Here is a 15,453-nt window from a genome sequence, read left to right as displayed (position 1 = left end):
TTGTTTGTCTCAATGCCACTTTGCAGATTTGCTGAACAAAATAGCAGAACATGGGCATCCTGGACATGCCATGGACAGCCACCACTAGAAAGACATTCTGAAGCCAGGGCACTTAGTTGACCCTGAAATTCCACCAGTTACTTTAATTTCAGTTAATGAGCAAATATCACTAGGTTTAATCAAATTTCTCTTCTACCTAAGATTCACTGAGATAACTCATTTGGTAAATGAGCACTAAGCACAACTATGGGTCAGCCACTATAATGCCACTGAGGAAACAAAGAAGAAAAATATGATTCTTGCCCTTTGAGAGAGCACATGTTTGACTAGGGAGGACAGCTGTACAAAATAGTTACAACACTTGTCATTCTGTATTTCAACTCTTTTTGTACATTATCATGTGATACCTATACATCATTTCAAGGTTCAGATATTTCACCAGAAAGCAATTTAAGAAAAAGAAAAGAAGGGAAAAGGAGCTGATTCATGCACTTAGGACCTGGCCCAGAGTAGGAGCTCAGTACTTATTAATTGAATAAGTTGAATAAATGGATGAATATAGCTGAACTATCAAGTTGAACGACTGCCTCTAAACAAGCAAAGCAATTAATTCTGTTAAAATCCTGAACATGAAGTTGGAATTTGTATTTTGAAAGGTTTCTAAAACCGTGTCACCTTCTACATGAGCAAATTTTACCTTGGGTTAACTTCTGAGATGTTTCCCTTGACACTTGATAAAGATGGAATACCATTACATTATTATTAGGCAAAATCAATTATGGTAAAAGGGACTCTTGATTGAGAAATTACATCTGAACTTAGAGATTTATAAGTTATTGATGAAGATCTAGCTTTGGGGACTCCCTGAATTTGATGACTCTTGTGCTTGCATATATTCTTTGTGGAGTCCACAGAAGCTTAACTGTGGAAATTTATATGGGATATTGGTTCCTGTGGGGCACAAAACTATTAAGCTAAGATAGATCTCATACCTAATGATATGGGTCTCACCTTTTTGCATCTAAACTTTTGCCTGGTGGGCAGCAGGGCAAAGAAGTGTGGCTTTTGGACTGCCATGTATGTAGACTGCTATGAGGACTAATCCCACTGAAAAGAAATGCCTGAGGCTGGCCTACTTCAAGCCATGCTTCCTATCTTATATCCTATGTGAATGTGATGACAAATAATCTATGCTCATCTCATGAATATAAATACCTAAGAGAACTTCAGAAGAAGAAGACTCCCTGGTGGGCACTGCTGACTGGTCCATAAATACTCTTCTAGTTCAATTCATCCCATGGTTCCTGAATTAACTCTATGTTACTCTTGCCAAGTAGTCACCCAATATTTCCTTGGATAGCAAATTCACCTGCTGTTAAAGCAAGCCAGTTCACTTTTCAATAACTCCAGAAAGAATGGGTGTCTAACACAGCGGTTTTAAGCACTAAGGCAGGGAGAGTTTCAGTGTGGAAGTACTTCTCTAATGACATGAATTAGCTGATGGCCTGCTCATCCTCTGCATAAGGCTAACTCTAACTTGAGGGCTTTGAATTCATCTGATTTGTCAATTCCTCTATTCTTTGCTTTATGGCAACATTATGAAAAAATAGTTTGCGTCCTTAACTACTTCTAAATTAAAAGGTATTGGCAGGACTTGTGATACATAAAAAATTAGTTTTCTTCCTTTCTTTTTTTTAAAGATTTTATTTATCAATTCATGAAAGACACACAGAGAGAAAGGCAGAGACATAGGCAGAGGGAGAAGTAGACTCCCTGTAGGGAGCCTGATGAGGAACTTGATCCCAAGACCTCAGGATCACGACCTGAGCCAAAGGCACACACTCAACCACTGAGCCACCCAGGTGCCCCAAAATTTAGCTTTCAAAAGAAATACACAATACATAAAATGCTTACCGTTGGTGGTGATGGAGCCTCCATATGGAATTCATCTGGAAAAGCTCTGCTTAGTGTCAGGTACCTGGCATGCTGATAATACTGTGATAGAAAACCCAATTCACAGGTTAAAAAATTATATAACTTAAGAACGAAGTTATTATATAAAATCTTCTTCTCCAAGTTATAAAACAATAGTTTTAAAATGACAGAACCTAGTAACCCTAAATTTAAGAATCAGAAAAAAAGTTTTACAGTTTTATTATTTTCCAGCGAATAAGGAAAGAAATGCTACAAAAAGTTGGAGGGAAAAGCCATACTGGCCTTACTGAAAACTCTGAATCGAGTGCTGAGGGGACTGAAAATATTGGCTTCATGCTACAGAGAAGCAGCATGACACAGGGCAGAGGTGGGGCCTGAAAAATCACACAAACTGTACCTAAGTCCTGTTTGAGACCTTAGATAAGAAACAAAATTTCTTTCTTTTTTAAGATTTTATTTATTTACTCATAAGAGACACAGAGAGAGGCGGAGATATAGGCAAAGGGAGAAGCAGGCTCTCTATAAGGAGAGCCTGATGCAGGACTTGATCCCAGGACCCCAGGATCACGACCTGAGCCAAAGGCAGATGCCCAACCACTGAGCCACCCAGGTGCCCAAGAAACAAAACTTCTGAAAGCCTTATCATTCTGCTTTCACTGTAAAACATAGACAGTACAATTAATCACCCAGGTTTTGAGGAGCAGTGGCATTAGTATGTGTAGAAACTCGGCAAAAGGCAGCATCTATCATGTGTCAGAGAGGGTTTAGTGGTATCTGAGCACATACGTGATGTCAAGACAAAATCAATTTATTTTTTTTTAAATTTTTTTTTAATTTATTTTTTATTAAATCATCCAGTGCTATAATATATGTCATCTGGGTATTTACAAACCTATGGCATAATTGAAAGGAGAGAAAAAAAAATAATTGAAAGGAGATATTTCCTGTACTTATCATTTGAAAAAGATTATTATTCCCGCTCTTATTGTACTTAAGGAATATAGTCACATTATCAGGTAGAGTCAAACAAAGTAGATATGTTTCTGTAGATGTTTTCCTCTTACTCATGAACCAATACATGAAATATGTCAAGTTAAATGCTGACAATAAAATAACTAGTAAGATTACAGTTAGATCCCGATAGATTTGCTGTTATAAACTCAAACTAATAAATATGTAGGTGTGGGGTTAGGATTTTGCAAGCTCATATTAAGTAAAAAAGTACATGAAAACATCACTTGAGATTTCAACAATTATGATACTGAATTGACTTTGCAGCTGATGACTAGAATCTATATTTTTATAGTCCAGTGGGATTTTCCTTTTCTTTTGCTTTATTTTTAAGTAGGCTCCACAGATCCCAAGGCAGGGTTTAAACTCACGACCCCAAGATCAACCTGAGCTGAGACCAACCATCAGATGCCCAACCATCTGAGCCACCCAGGTGCCCCAGTCTGGTGGGATTTTCAAAGTGGTTCTCTTGATCCCGAACTTAACTTACTCTGCCCAAATATCTCCAATCCAGAAGATCGGAGAGCCTCTCAGTTCGGTTTCTCTGAATAATTCTTTGGCGGCGTGACTGTTTGCAAAATCCATATAGAAACTGAGTCAGCTGATTGCAGGAATCATCCGGAGAGCGGAACCGCCTATCAACAATGTAAATACCTGAGCAGCACAAAAACCAAAGCCCAGGTCAACATAGGGTTAACCTTAGAATGTTTCTTCTCCCATTCCTTAGGTTCCATCATAGACCACCCACACAGGCATTACCCACTCCCTGACTCCCCTGTTGCCTCTGTGTTATCTTTTCCCTTCCATGGCTGTCTTTCTTCTGTGATCTCCTTCTAATGTTTTACAACTGTCACCAACACAAAGCCAACACAATGAATCTTGTTGAAAAAAACTTGGCAGTAGAGGGATACCCTGGGTCAGTGATTTTCCCTGGGACTGCTCACTACCAGAATCTCTGGGGTGAAAGCTGGGAATCAATGATTTTCAGGATCCCCAGGCCCACCACACAGCCACAGCTGAGAACCACAGCTCTAGACTGAGAGAAAAGAACCGTGACAAGGAGGCCATAGAAGACCAGGAAATCGGCATATATAGGCCTACAATCCATCCCATCTTGTTTTTCTTGCTGCTAGGCAACACGGACACAGAGAGGGTAGGGTTGTAGGCAAATTCTTCTGCAGTCTTAAACAATTTAAGTGAATTTTGCTACCTTGGCACAGGCCTTTAAAATAATGATGCTGACCAGCCTACGTACTCTAAGGTCACAGTTATTGGAACATCAATATATTTAATATTAATAGAATTTTTAGCTTTTCTATGAAATACATAATTAAATCTACTTTTAATAAAATAAGCAGTGCAAACATTACTTTAATCATCAGGATAGCTTTAGGGTTAGGCTCGGTAAAGACTCTGTGCTTTGTTTGGTTAGAGGTCACTTCTTGAGTTGGGCGAATGATGAAAAACCTCACCGTAAGCAGTAGGATCAGCCACATGCTCCTGCATGAAACAGCCAAAGCCGGAAAGGTTGGTTGTCACACTGGGGATACCCATCACAGTGCATTCAGCTGCCAGGGGAAAAGAGACAAAGACTTGGCTTTAGGCCAGCTCCTGTATCCTCTTATGCCAGCCTAGTACTAGCGATGTTTATTATGTACCAGGCACAGTATGAAGTCCTTTACATGTATTAACTCATTTAATCTCCTCAACAATCATGTGAAGTGTCATTATCCCCATCTTACAAATGAAGAAATTGAAGCACAGAGAGTTTAAATAATTTGCCCAATATCACAAAGCCAGGGAATGGTGTAGAATTGGAACTTAAAGCCTGGTGCCCAGCTCCAGGGCTCCTGTTTGATACTGCTACTCTATACCACCTCTTTCATTCCAGCTGGTTTTTCTCTGTGCTCCATTCTAAGCTGTGTCTCTAAGTATGTGACGAGTTTGTGGGTGTTGGACATGAGCAACTCCTCCCATCATATTAGTTTCCCTTGCCACAAATCCCTCCACTTCTCTAATTGTCCATTGTACTCATGCCCTCTTCAGTCTTCACTCACCCTCTAGTCAACACCTGTTTTAATAAAATATTTTTATAAAATAGTGGATACTTTTTTAAAAAAGAAGTATTACCTCTACAAGGATATCTGCATTTTTAACAAGGAATTTATATTTGATTATGGAATTAATCTTGGTTGGCTAACTCTGGAAAACAGTGTGAAGGTTCTTCAAAAAGTTAAAAATAGAGCTACCCTATGACCCAGAAATTGCACTGCTGGTTATTTACCCCAAAGATACAGATGTAGTGAAATGCTGGGACACCTGAGCCCCAATGTTCATAGCAGCAATGTCCACAATAGCCAAACTGAGGAAGGAGCCACGATATCCTTCAACAGATGAATGGATAAAGAAGATGTGGTGGAATATTAATCAGCTATTAGAAACAATGAATACCCACCATTTGCTTCGGCTTCGATGTGGATGGAACTGGAGGGTATTATGCTGAGTGAAGTAAGTCAATCGGAGAAGCACAATCATCATATGGTTTCACTCATACAGGGAATATAAGAAATAATGAAAGGGATTATAAGGGAAAGGAGGGGATATGAGTGGGAAAAATTAGAGAGGGAGACAAACCATGAGAGACTCAACTCTGGGAAATGAACAAAGAGTTGTGGAAGGAGAGGTGTGGGGAGGAGGGTAAGGGTAACTTAGTGACAGGCACTGAGGAGGGCACTTGATGGAACGAGCACTGGGTGTTATACTATATTTTGGAAAATCGAACTTCAGTAAAAACAAATGAAAAAAATCTTGGTTAGCTAATGGGGATGGGCCAAAAAAAAAAAAAAAAAAAGATTTCCCCACTAATCAAGAAGTACTGCAATTTAGACAGTAGCTTTTTCTTCTGCTCTGCAAGTATTGCCTGGTGGTCAATCTCTAGAGAGATGTGGTTTCCTAATTTTTGGAGAGGGTGGTGGAGGAGAAAATGGGACAGGGATTCTCGACCCATCTGAGAATCTAATGAAAACCTGAAGCTCTTCCCCAGAAAAATTATTATACATATATGTATAAAGAATCTTGCCTACAATTCCACGGAAGTTCATAGAACCTTATTTTTATCAAATACTCATTAACAGACATGTAATGAAATGCTAGATACCCATAATCTCTGCAAATGTTCATTGAATGATTTTAATGGAATAAGTACTTCTATTCATTGGATTTTGTAAAAAAAAAAAAAAAGCAGACTTAAATGAATACTTTCTGGAGTATGTTAAACTTAGTATCAAATAAGTTATTCTTTAAAAAGTTAGAATTACCTAATATACCAATACTAAATTTATACCACCAGAGGTCTTGTTATTTCTGTAACTACAGGTTTGGTGAGGAGTGGCCAACTTCCTGTGACTAATTCAAAACAGAGAATGACTCACTCTCAAACTTCTTTTTCCATCTACTTACCTTTTATAACACTTTTGCTGGTCTTTATCTTAAAACGCTAGATGTATCTCCTTATTCATTTTGGGCTAAGTCTATCTTTGTCCTATAAAAATGACGTTTGGTGGAAAATCTGCTGTAAATTATAGAACATTCTCTTTCCCCGACATAATTGATTCCCCACATCCCTCAGTCACTCAGGCTTTGGTTTTGTGCTTCTCTATTTTTGAAACTTCCTTGATAATGTTATGTTACTTACTAGAAATAATAGGAACAAAAGTCAATAACAAAATGCTAAGTTCATCAGTGAAATGGGTACATTTTATGTATCTTAAAAGAAAGATACTCTATTATAAACAATTTAAGATAATATGTAGGTATTTCATAAGGAAAAAGACACCATCTTTATAAGTATGATAACTGATACCCGTAACAATTTTTAGGACTACAAAAGAGATAGTTGGAAGAGTTAGTTCAACAGTTTTTCTTATGTCATGTTTTAAGAGGAGATAATCCTTTATCTATTTTCCCCAAAAGTTTTAGTATTTTTATAGCTGCTGGCAAATTATACTTGGTGGAACCTAGAATGATAGAATAGGACCTTTATGTCGAAGGATGCAGAGATTTCATGTTGCTCCCTATGTAAAGATCCTATTTCTATAGAATTTAAAATTCTATATTGAAATTCTGGGCTCAAAATACAAAGATTAGAAAAATTCATCCTCTTCTTTAATTCAACCATGATCTCCCTAACGTTGACTGCTGCCACCCCTTAGCTGGGCAATGATGACATTGAAATCAGAAAGCAAAATTTATTAATTATGCATACAAATTTTTCCGAACCTTTTCTTTTAACATTATAAATGAAAGTATATTTATATTTATTTTTTTAATTTATTTTTTATTGGTGTTCAATTTACTAACATACAGAATAACCCCCAGTGCCCGTCACCCATTCACTCCCACCCCCCGCCCTCTTCCCCTTCTACCACCCCTAGTTCGTTTCCCAGACTTAGCAGTCTTTACGTTCTGTCTCCCTTTCTGATATTTCCCACACATTTCTTCTCCCTTCCCTTCTATTCCGTTTCACTATTATTTATATTCCCCAAATGAATGAGAACATATAATGTTTGTCCTTCTCCGACTGACTTACTTCACTCAGCTGAAATTATATTTAAACAAAAAGGAAAATCTCTGACTACTAACATGAGTTGGAAAAGTCAGTATTGTATTCTTTCCATTGGCATTTCTTTGTATTATTTGTTTCCTTTTTCATTAGCCATTTCAGTACAAATACAAATTGATTGCTCTTGATACTAATGACAACAGTGCTATTAGGAGACAAAAAAGAAAAATAGGTAGTGCATTTGAGAATTGACCATTCAGGAGAAAAAAAAAAGGCAGATGAAGAGGTGGACGATCTGAATGGAATGATATCACTGGTCATAATACCTGCCACCAAACTGGCATATAAAAGCACCTCTTTCTTGAATGACAAGGGTGTGAGGAAGGCCTTTCATTGTATACCGTCTTATACTATTTGTTTCTTTAACTAACTGAATGTGCTGCCTATTAAAAATTAAATGCATCCATTAATTCAAAAGGAAACATTTCCAAAATAAGTTTGAAAGAACACTTTTGCAGGACATCATTTCTCATATTAAACCTGCTTGCACTCAATCTGTCCTTAATATTACTAGTTGGGCCTGGTAGAGATGACTCAATAACATGTAATGTTTACAACACATTCTTTTTCTTTGTAATACAATCATTTAACCTTAGCGGAAATTACGTATCAGCTTTGAATATTATATCCAGGTGCAAAAAATAATAGATTAATAAAATTTTAAATATTCCGCAATCTATATGTGCCACATACCTGGAGTATAACCCCACGGTTCATAGTATGATGGAAATACTCCAAGATGACAACCTCGGACAAACTCTTCATAATCCATGGGTAATAATGGGCTGGTGGAAGATAGAAATTCTGGGTGCAAAATCACCTAAAAAAGGAAAATTCTAATGAGAAAAAAAAAAAAAAGAAAAGAAATCAAAGCCAAAAATCTCCTATAGTTCGGTATTTGATACTGTAGAATCCGTGTGTTTTAGATTCAGGGAGAGAAGAGAAAAAAGAAAAAGAAATAAGCTTGGGTGCTTTTTCCTCTATTTCCATTCTGTGTAAGTATTCACTCTGTGAACTTTCTCTCATGTTCCAAGGCCTAGATCAGAGGAAAGGTAGTTAATATGCCCATTTTTGTTCTCAAGCTAAAATATATCCTTCAACCCAAATTGTTTTGACAATAAAGGTATTTTTTATAAAGATTTTATTCTTAGGTAATCTCTACATTCAACATGGGTCTCACACTTACCATCCTGATATCAAGGATCACATGCTCTACCAACTGAGCCAACTGGGCATCCCAATAGTAAGGGTTTTATTTTGCTTCCTAATGGCGGACTGCTGTCTTATTTCTCAATTTGCTCCTACCCGGAGCAGGAAAGAGGGGAGCTAGGTAAAGCCTGCCCTCCATTGCCTCTGACACAAGTTAGCCCAGGGAAATAGATCTAAGGGACAGAGATGTACTACGAATCTCATCTAGATTGGATCAGACTAGAAGTCTTCACCCTTCGCTTTTGAACCTGGAAGTAATCACCTCCTCTCTTACCATCCTCTCTCACCTGGAGGTAATTACCTCCTAACCTAGCTCCTTGCTTCTACTCTACCAAAGTCTCTACTCAATACAATTAGAGTGAACCTTTAAAAATGCCAGCCACTCCTCTGCTCAAGATCTTTCAGTGGGTTCCCATTTTATTCATAGTAAAAGCCAAAGGATTTTTTTACTATGACCTTTAAGCAGTGGTGTTCTGGTAAATGTTTAAGAATGGAAAGCCAAATTTAAGTATATATTGGTACGTAAATTTACAATACATTTTATTGATATAAAGAATGTGTACCATACAATTTCCAAATATTAAAAAATGTATACAAAAAAACCTACACAAAAAAACTTGCACACAGACATTTGCATCAGCTTTATTCATAATTGATAAAACTCGGAAGCAATCAAGATAACCTCTAACAGGTGAGTAAATAAATAAACTGTCCAGACAATGGAATATTATTCAATTCTATAAAGAAATGAGCTATCAGGCCATGAAAAGACATGGAAAAAAATTAAATGGACATTGCCAAGTGAAAAAGGCCAATCTGAAAGGCCACATATTGTATGATTCCAACTATATGGTATTCTGGAAAAGGCAGAACTATGGAGACATTAAAAAGATCAGTGTTCAGATAGAGGCAGGGATGAAGAAGTAGAGCATGGAAGAATTTTAAGGGAGTGAAACTATTCTGTATGATTTTGTAATGATGGATCCATATCATTACACATTTATCAAAGTCAAAGAAGGTAAAACACCAAGAGTATAACTTAATGTAACTATGAATCCTGGTGGATAATAATGTGTCAATGTAGGTTCATGAACTGTAACAAATATACATTGTGGTGTGATATATGGATAGTGGAAGAGGCTGTATATGTGTGACAGTGGGGATTTGTGGGAACTCTCTGTACTTTCTGCTCAACTTTGTTGTGAACTAAAACTTCTCTAAAGAAGAGAGTCTATTAAAATATATGTAATGTACTCCTTATTATAAATTCTTGATAGTTAACTGTTTCCAAATGCTTTTGTTGACTTTTGCTAGATAAAATCTTGTATTCAGAACCAACTTCTGGTTTCACCCGAGGACAGAATGTAATTATGATGTGAGGGTTGACCCATTCAGAGATATACGTCAGAACTTCATCAGTGACATGAGTGGCTTCTTTCCTGAGTCGGATATTAGCTTTTGAATCCTGGAAAAATATTTCGTCAAATTTTCATGCCACTCACAATTTTGTGTATTGATTCTAGACACAATCCTTTGAAGGTTAAATCTGCATTGTTAATATTTCTCTGTTGCCTTCTTAAGTCTAGACAATTGATAAAAATATAATTGCCTACTTTCACTCTCTAGATACTCCCACTATGGCTACTTTCAAGCTACCAATGTGATGTCACTGAACTGGAAATGAGAAAGGCAGTAGCACACCATTATAGAATACTTCCACCATGTGGGTAAAATAACTTCAAATGCATGGATAATTGTAAAATGTAGTAAACGATGAGGATGTGATGAGTTTTGAGCATTACTTTTCATTTTAATATGATTGATTCATATTTTTAAGTAGGTATAATTTTTTTAAAATAGCTACTTTAAAAACTGGTTCACAAATTTCTGAAAATGTAGTGATTGGCTCTCGTGTGCTGGTATGAACCTGTACTGAGACTCCACTCCCTGTAATGTTATGCAAAGGTAGAGATGAGAATGAAAGAGAAAGAATGGTTATGTTGGAAGGCTGTGACTAGAACAGCTACTTAACTGGTCACCTGGAGGAAAAAAATTCTGCTTTTCTCCTATTTATCAAAGTTTTTCTTGAACCATTATTAGGTAATTTGTCAGCCTCCCCCCATAGTTAAGTAGTTATTAAAAATAAAATCTGATTTAGAAGCATTGGGATTATATATACATGTATATGATATATATAATATATATACTATATATAACATATAGTACTTATATTGTATACATATACCTCATATACCTCATATACATCATATACATGCATAATGTATGATATATATTATATATTTATATTATATATATTATGTGTACTACATATAATATACACATATAAATATATCTTATTTATATTGTATATATACATAATATACATACACACATACATAATATATAATATAATCAAAGAATAAGTGTCTATTTTTCGAAAGAGATTGCTTTGTGCTTTTGTTGTTATTGTTTTAGGATTTTATTTATTTATTTGAGAGAGAGGGAGAGAGAACATAGAGGGAGAGGGAGAAGCAGACTCCCCACTAAGGAGGTAGCATGATGTAGGGCTCTATCCCAGGACTCTGGGATCATGACCTGAGCCAAAGGGAGATGCTTAACCAACTAAGCCACCCAGGCATCCCCAAAGAGATTACTTTGAAGAAAAGCCCTAATTTGGATATATAACAACAATGATAACAGTTGGATGATACTTTAATATATTAAAAATAACTTTCTCACATATTACTTCATTTAATTCTAGCAACATTGTAACATTCTCATTTCTCTAATTTTAGAAATAAATTATAAACATTATAAATAAGTTGTATCTCAGGAGATCCACAAATGGGAGCTAGGTTAAACTTAAGAAATAAAATGATAAAATATCCAAAACTAGTACCTAAAAATGATAGTTCATTCAAACACAAGATTCATAGATCTTGGATACTAGCCCTTTATCTGATATGTCATTTGCAAATATCTTCTCCCATTCTGTAGGTTGTCTTTGAGTCTTGTTGACTGTATCCTTTGCTGTGCAAAAGCTTCTTATCTTGATGAAGTCCCAATAGTTCATTTTTGCTTTTGTTTCTTTTGCCTTCGTGGATGTATCTTGCAAGAAGTTACTGTGGCCGAGTTCAAAAAGGGTGTTGCCTGTGTTCTCCTCTAAGATTTTGATGGAATCTTGTCTCACATTTAGATCTTTCATCCATTTTGAGTTTATCTTTGTGTATGGTGTAAGAGAGTGGTCTAGTTTCATTCTTCTGCATGTGGATGTCCAATTTTCCCAGCACCATTTATTGAAGAGACTGTCTTTCTTCCAATGGATAGTCTTTCCTCCTTTATCGAATATTAGTTGACCATAAAGTTGAGGGTCCACTTCTGGGTTCTCTATTCTGTTCCACTGATCTATGTGTCTGTTTTTGTGCCAGTACCACACTGTCTTGATGACCGCAGCTTTGTAGTACAACCTGAAATCTGGCATTGTGATGCCCCCAGCTATGGTTTTCTTTTTTAAAATTCCCCTGGCTATTCGGGGTCTTTTCTGACTCCACACAAATCTTAAGATTATTTGTTCCAACTCTCTGAAGAAAGTCCATGGTATTTTGATAGGGATTGCATTAAACGTGTAAATTGCCCTGGGCATTGACATTTTCACAATATTAATTCTTCCAATCCATGAGCATGGAATATATTTAAATCTCTTTGTGTCTTTCTCAATTTCTTTCAGAAGTGTTCTATAGTTTTTAGGGTATAGATCCTTTACCTCTTTGGTGAGGTTTATTCCTAGGTATCTTATGCTTTTGGGTGCAATTGTAAATGGGATTGACTCCTTAATTTCTCTTTCTTCAGTGTCATTGTTAGTGTATAGAAATGCCACTGACTTCTGGGCATTGATTTTGTATCCTGCCGGTGGGTGGGGGTGACTGGGTGACGGGCACTGAGGGGGGCACTTGATGGGATGAGCACTGGGTGTTATTCTATATGTTGGCAAATAAAAATAAATTTTATTTATAAAATAAATAAAACACCAATAAAAAATAAATTTAAAAAAAACAAACACAAGATTCACAAATTACAAAGTTAAAATAGATCAAATAGTTTCCTCCATAAAATATGATTTGAGTTCCTATCATGGGCAAAGTACTGCATGAGGAAAAGAGACAAAGACACAGATACTGTGTTAGGCAATCATCAAATCCACAGCCCATAGTACTGGCAAGTATCAGCAAACAGGGATTCAAAACTCATTGTGCCTACTTTGGCATTTCCAAGCCTGGGAAAATTTGTACTCTCCAAAGCCCATTTTTGGAACATGAAAATACCATGGCTCATTCGTTTTTGTTTCCAGCCAAGCAGAATGACAGCATAACTAAAATACGAAAGCAGCTGCTCTGGGCCCTGGACAGCGATTACAGAGGCCTAGGGCGGAGGAGATGTTAGAGGTCATCCCAAGGCTATGGGGAGGATTAAATGAGATCCTGTGTACCAGAGCCCCCAACAGAGCACCTGGCTCACAGCAGGCCCCAGATCAGTAGGGAAAAAACAAATAAAAGCCAAAATGTAGTCTAATTACATTTATCCTGTGAGGCTATTAAGATCCCAGGAAGTTAATTTACTTTCACAGAGTGCTGGCACAGGATCAGGACCTGGAATCTGCACTGTAGGTTTTTCTCACTATGCACACTGCTGAGGCAGAATTGATGGTAAATTCAAGCTCAAAATTATTTGCAATGTTTCCTGAATCAAATAAATAGAGAATTTGTCAATCCACTCTGAGATTCATATAAAGAACTTGTCAATCCACTCTGAAAAGAACTTGTCAATCCACTCTGAGAGAACGACTCCATAGAGTTCTGTAAATATGCAACGTAAATATGTAAATTTTATTTAAGAGAGAGAGATCACACAAGTGGGAGGAAGGGAAAGGGGGAAAGGGTGAAGCAGACTTCCTGCTGAGCAGAGAGCCCAATGCAGGGCTCCATCCCAGAACCCCAGGATCGTGACCTGAGCTGAAAGCAGTCAGATAACTGACTGAGCTACCCAGGTGCCCCCGCAGGAGCTATTCTTTTATTTTTTGTGTGTTTGTGATAATAACCAATGAAAATCTCAAAATATTCATGAGTTTGTCCATATAAACATGATTTGTATGAGACAAACTTCCTTCTCCATTCACTCTACAGAAGCCATGTGCTTTTTTTTTAGACTTTTTTTTAAAATTTTTATTTATTTATGATAGTCATACAGAGAGAGAGAGAGAGGCAGAGACATAGGCAGAGGGAGAAGCAGGCTCCATGCATCAGGAGCCCGACGTGGGACTCGATCCCGGGTCTCCAGGATCACGCCCTGGGCCAAAGGCAGGCGCTAAACCGCTGCGCCACCCAGGGATCCCAAGCCATGTGCTTTTATATCTCTGTGCCTTTTTATCCACTTCTCCTGCCTACTCTCTCTACATGATGAACTGTTATCTTAATGATAAACCCCCACTTGTCAGTCAAGATCTAGCTAATGTGTCATCCCTTTTATAAAATATTATCACGTCTCTAGGCAGAGATAAATCCTTCATTTTCTACTTCCATCAAACTCTGTTTACACCTCTCTTCTAAAAGTTATAGAGTACCCATTGTATGTGCCGGGCTAAGTACAAATAAAAGGTAACATATATTATGTGCCACATACCATGTCCCCATGGTCTGCACTAACTGCAGCATCTATTATTTATTTAAGCCTCACCACAATGCTGGGAGTGGGGGCCTATTTTACCACCATTTTACAGATGAGAAGGTTGAGGTACATTAAGTCAATTTGCAAATTGATTAAGTGTCAGAGATCAAAAGCCAGACAAAGAATCTTGATTGACAGCCTCAACTGCCTCCCCTCTGGAGCAGCTACAGCAGCTGCCCTAGCCTATGGACCTGGCAGAGATGGATACTGTGCTAACTCATTTCTGCATAACCAATGACTCTTTTAATGGGCAACTGTTGTTTGGAAAATCTCTACTCCTACTAATAGGAATCCCTATTAAAATTATTGCATTCAGTTGCTCATAGAATAAGGTACCCATCTGCCTATCAACCTGAAACTGGTAGGTGAATGAAACACATGAAAGTAAAACATAAAGGAAAAGTTCAGGTACAAGGAAATGATAAATGTGGTAATGTTAATATATTCAAAGTAAGTCAACAGTAAACCACAACACATGCACACACACACGGATATCTTTTGTATTAAGAAAGGAAGTACTGGAAAATAATTCTGAATCTGTGTTAGCTGTAGATTGTACTGTTGAAATTTTTTTTTTTTTTTTTTTTTTTTGGTGGGCACAGGGGTACATGTGTCTCTGTGTGTGTGTGTGTGTGTGTGTGTGTGTTTGTGTGTTTCCTTCCCCTAACTGACCAGTCACATTAGTAGTCTGCTTTTTCTCTTTATGAGTCACTACACAGTGCTGCTACGTGTGTATATTTTTCATTTATTTGTTAATTTTTATTAATTCTAGTTTTTGTTAATGATATTTGACTTTCCTTTTGGAAAATAATGGTTGAGAGGTGTTTAGAACTGGGTTGCAGTCTGTGGGCCTTTCCTCCTCATCTTTCCTCGCCTCTTTCCAAGGTGTTTGACTACTTCTCCCTGCCTGCTTTTGTTTTCAATCTCTATCCTTCACAGGCATTTTCGCTGATTAA

General features: G+C 37.1%; 1 protein-coding gene across 2 annotated transcripts in view; it reads right to left on the bottom strand.

Annotated features, from left to right (window-relative positions):
* Positions 1–15,453, bottom strand: part of GYS2 (glycogen synthase 2) — a 60,427-nt gene that overhangs the window by 4,781 nt on the left and 40,193 nt on the right. For both annotated transcript variants that reach the window (XM_072798743.1, XM_072798742.1), the window contains exons 12-15: positions 8,261–8,387; positions 4,419–4,514; positions 3,437–3,600; positions 1,915–1,995 (exon numbers count right to left, since the gene is read on the bottom strand). In XM_072798743.1, the coding sequence (XP_072654844.1) occupies positions 1,915–1,995; positions 3,437–3,600; positions 4,419–4,514; positions 8,261–8,387 (468 nt within the window). The remainder of the gene's footprint in view (positions 1–1,914; positions 1,996–3,436; positions 3,601–4,418; positions 4,515–8,260; positions 8,388–15,453) is intronic.

The sequence above is a fragment of the Canis lupus genome, chromosome 25 (genome assembly GCF_048164855.1).
Source record: "Canis lupus baileyi chromosome 25, mCanLup2.hap1, whole genome shotgun sequence".
NCBI classification, from domain to species: Eukaryota; Metazoa; Chordata; class Mammalia; order Carnivora; family Canidae; genus Canis; species Canis lupus.
This window is presented reverse-complemented; position numbering and strand designations above follow the sequence as displayed.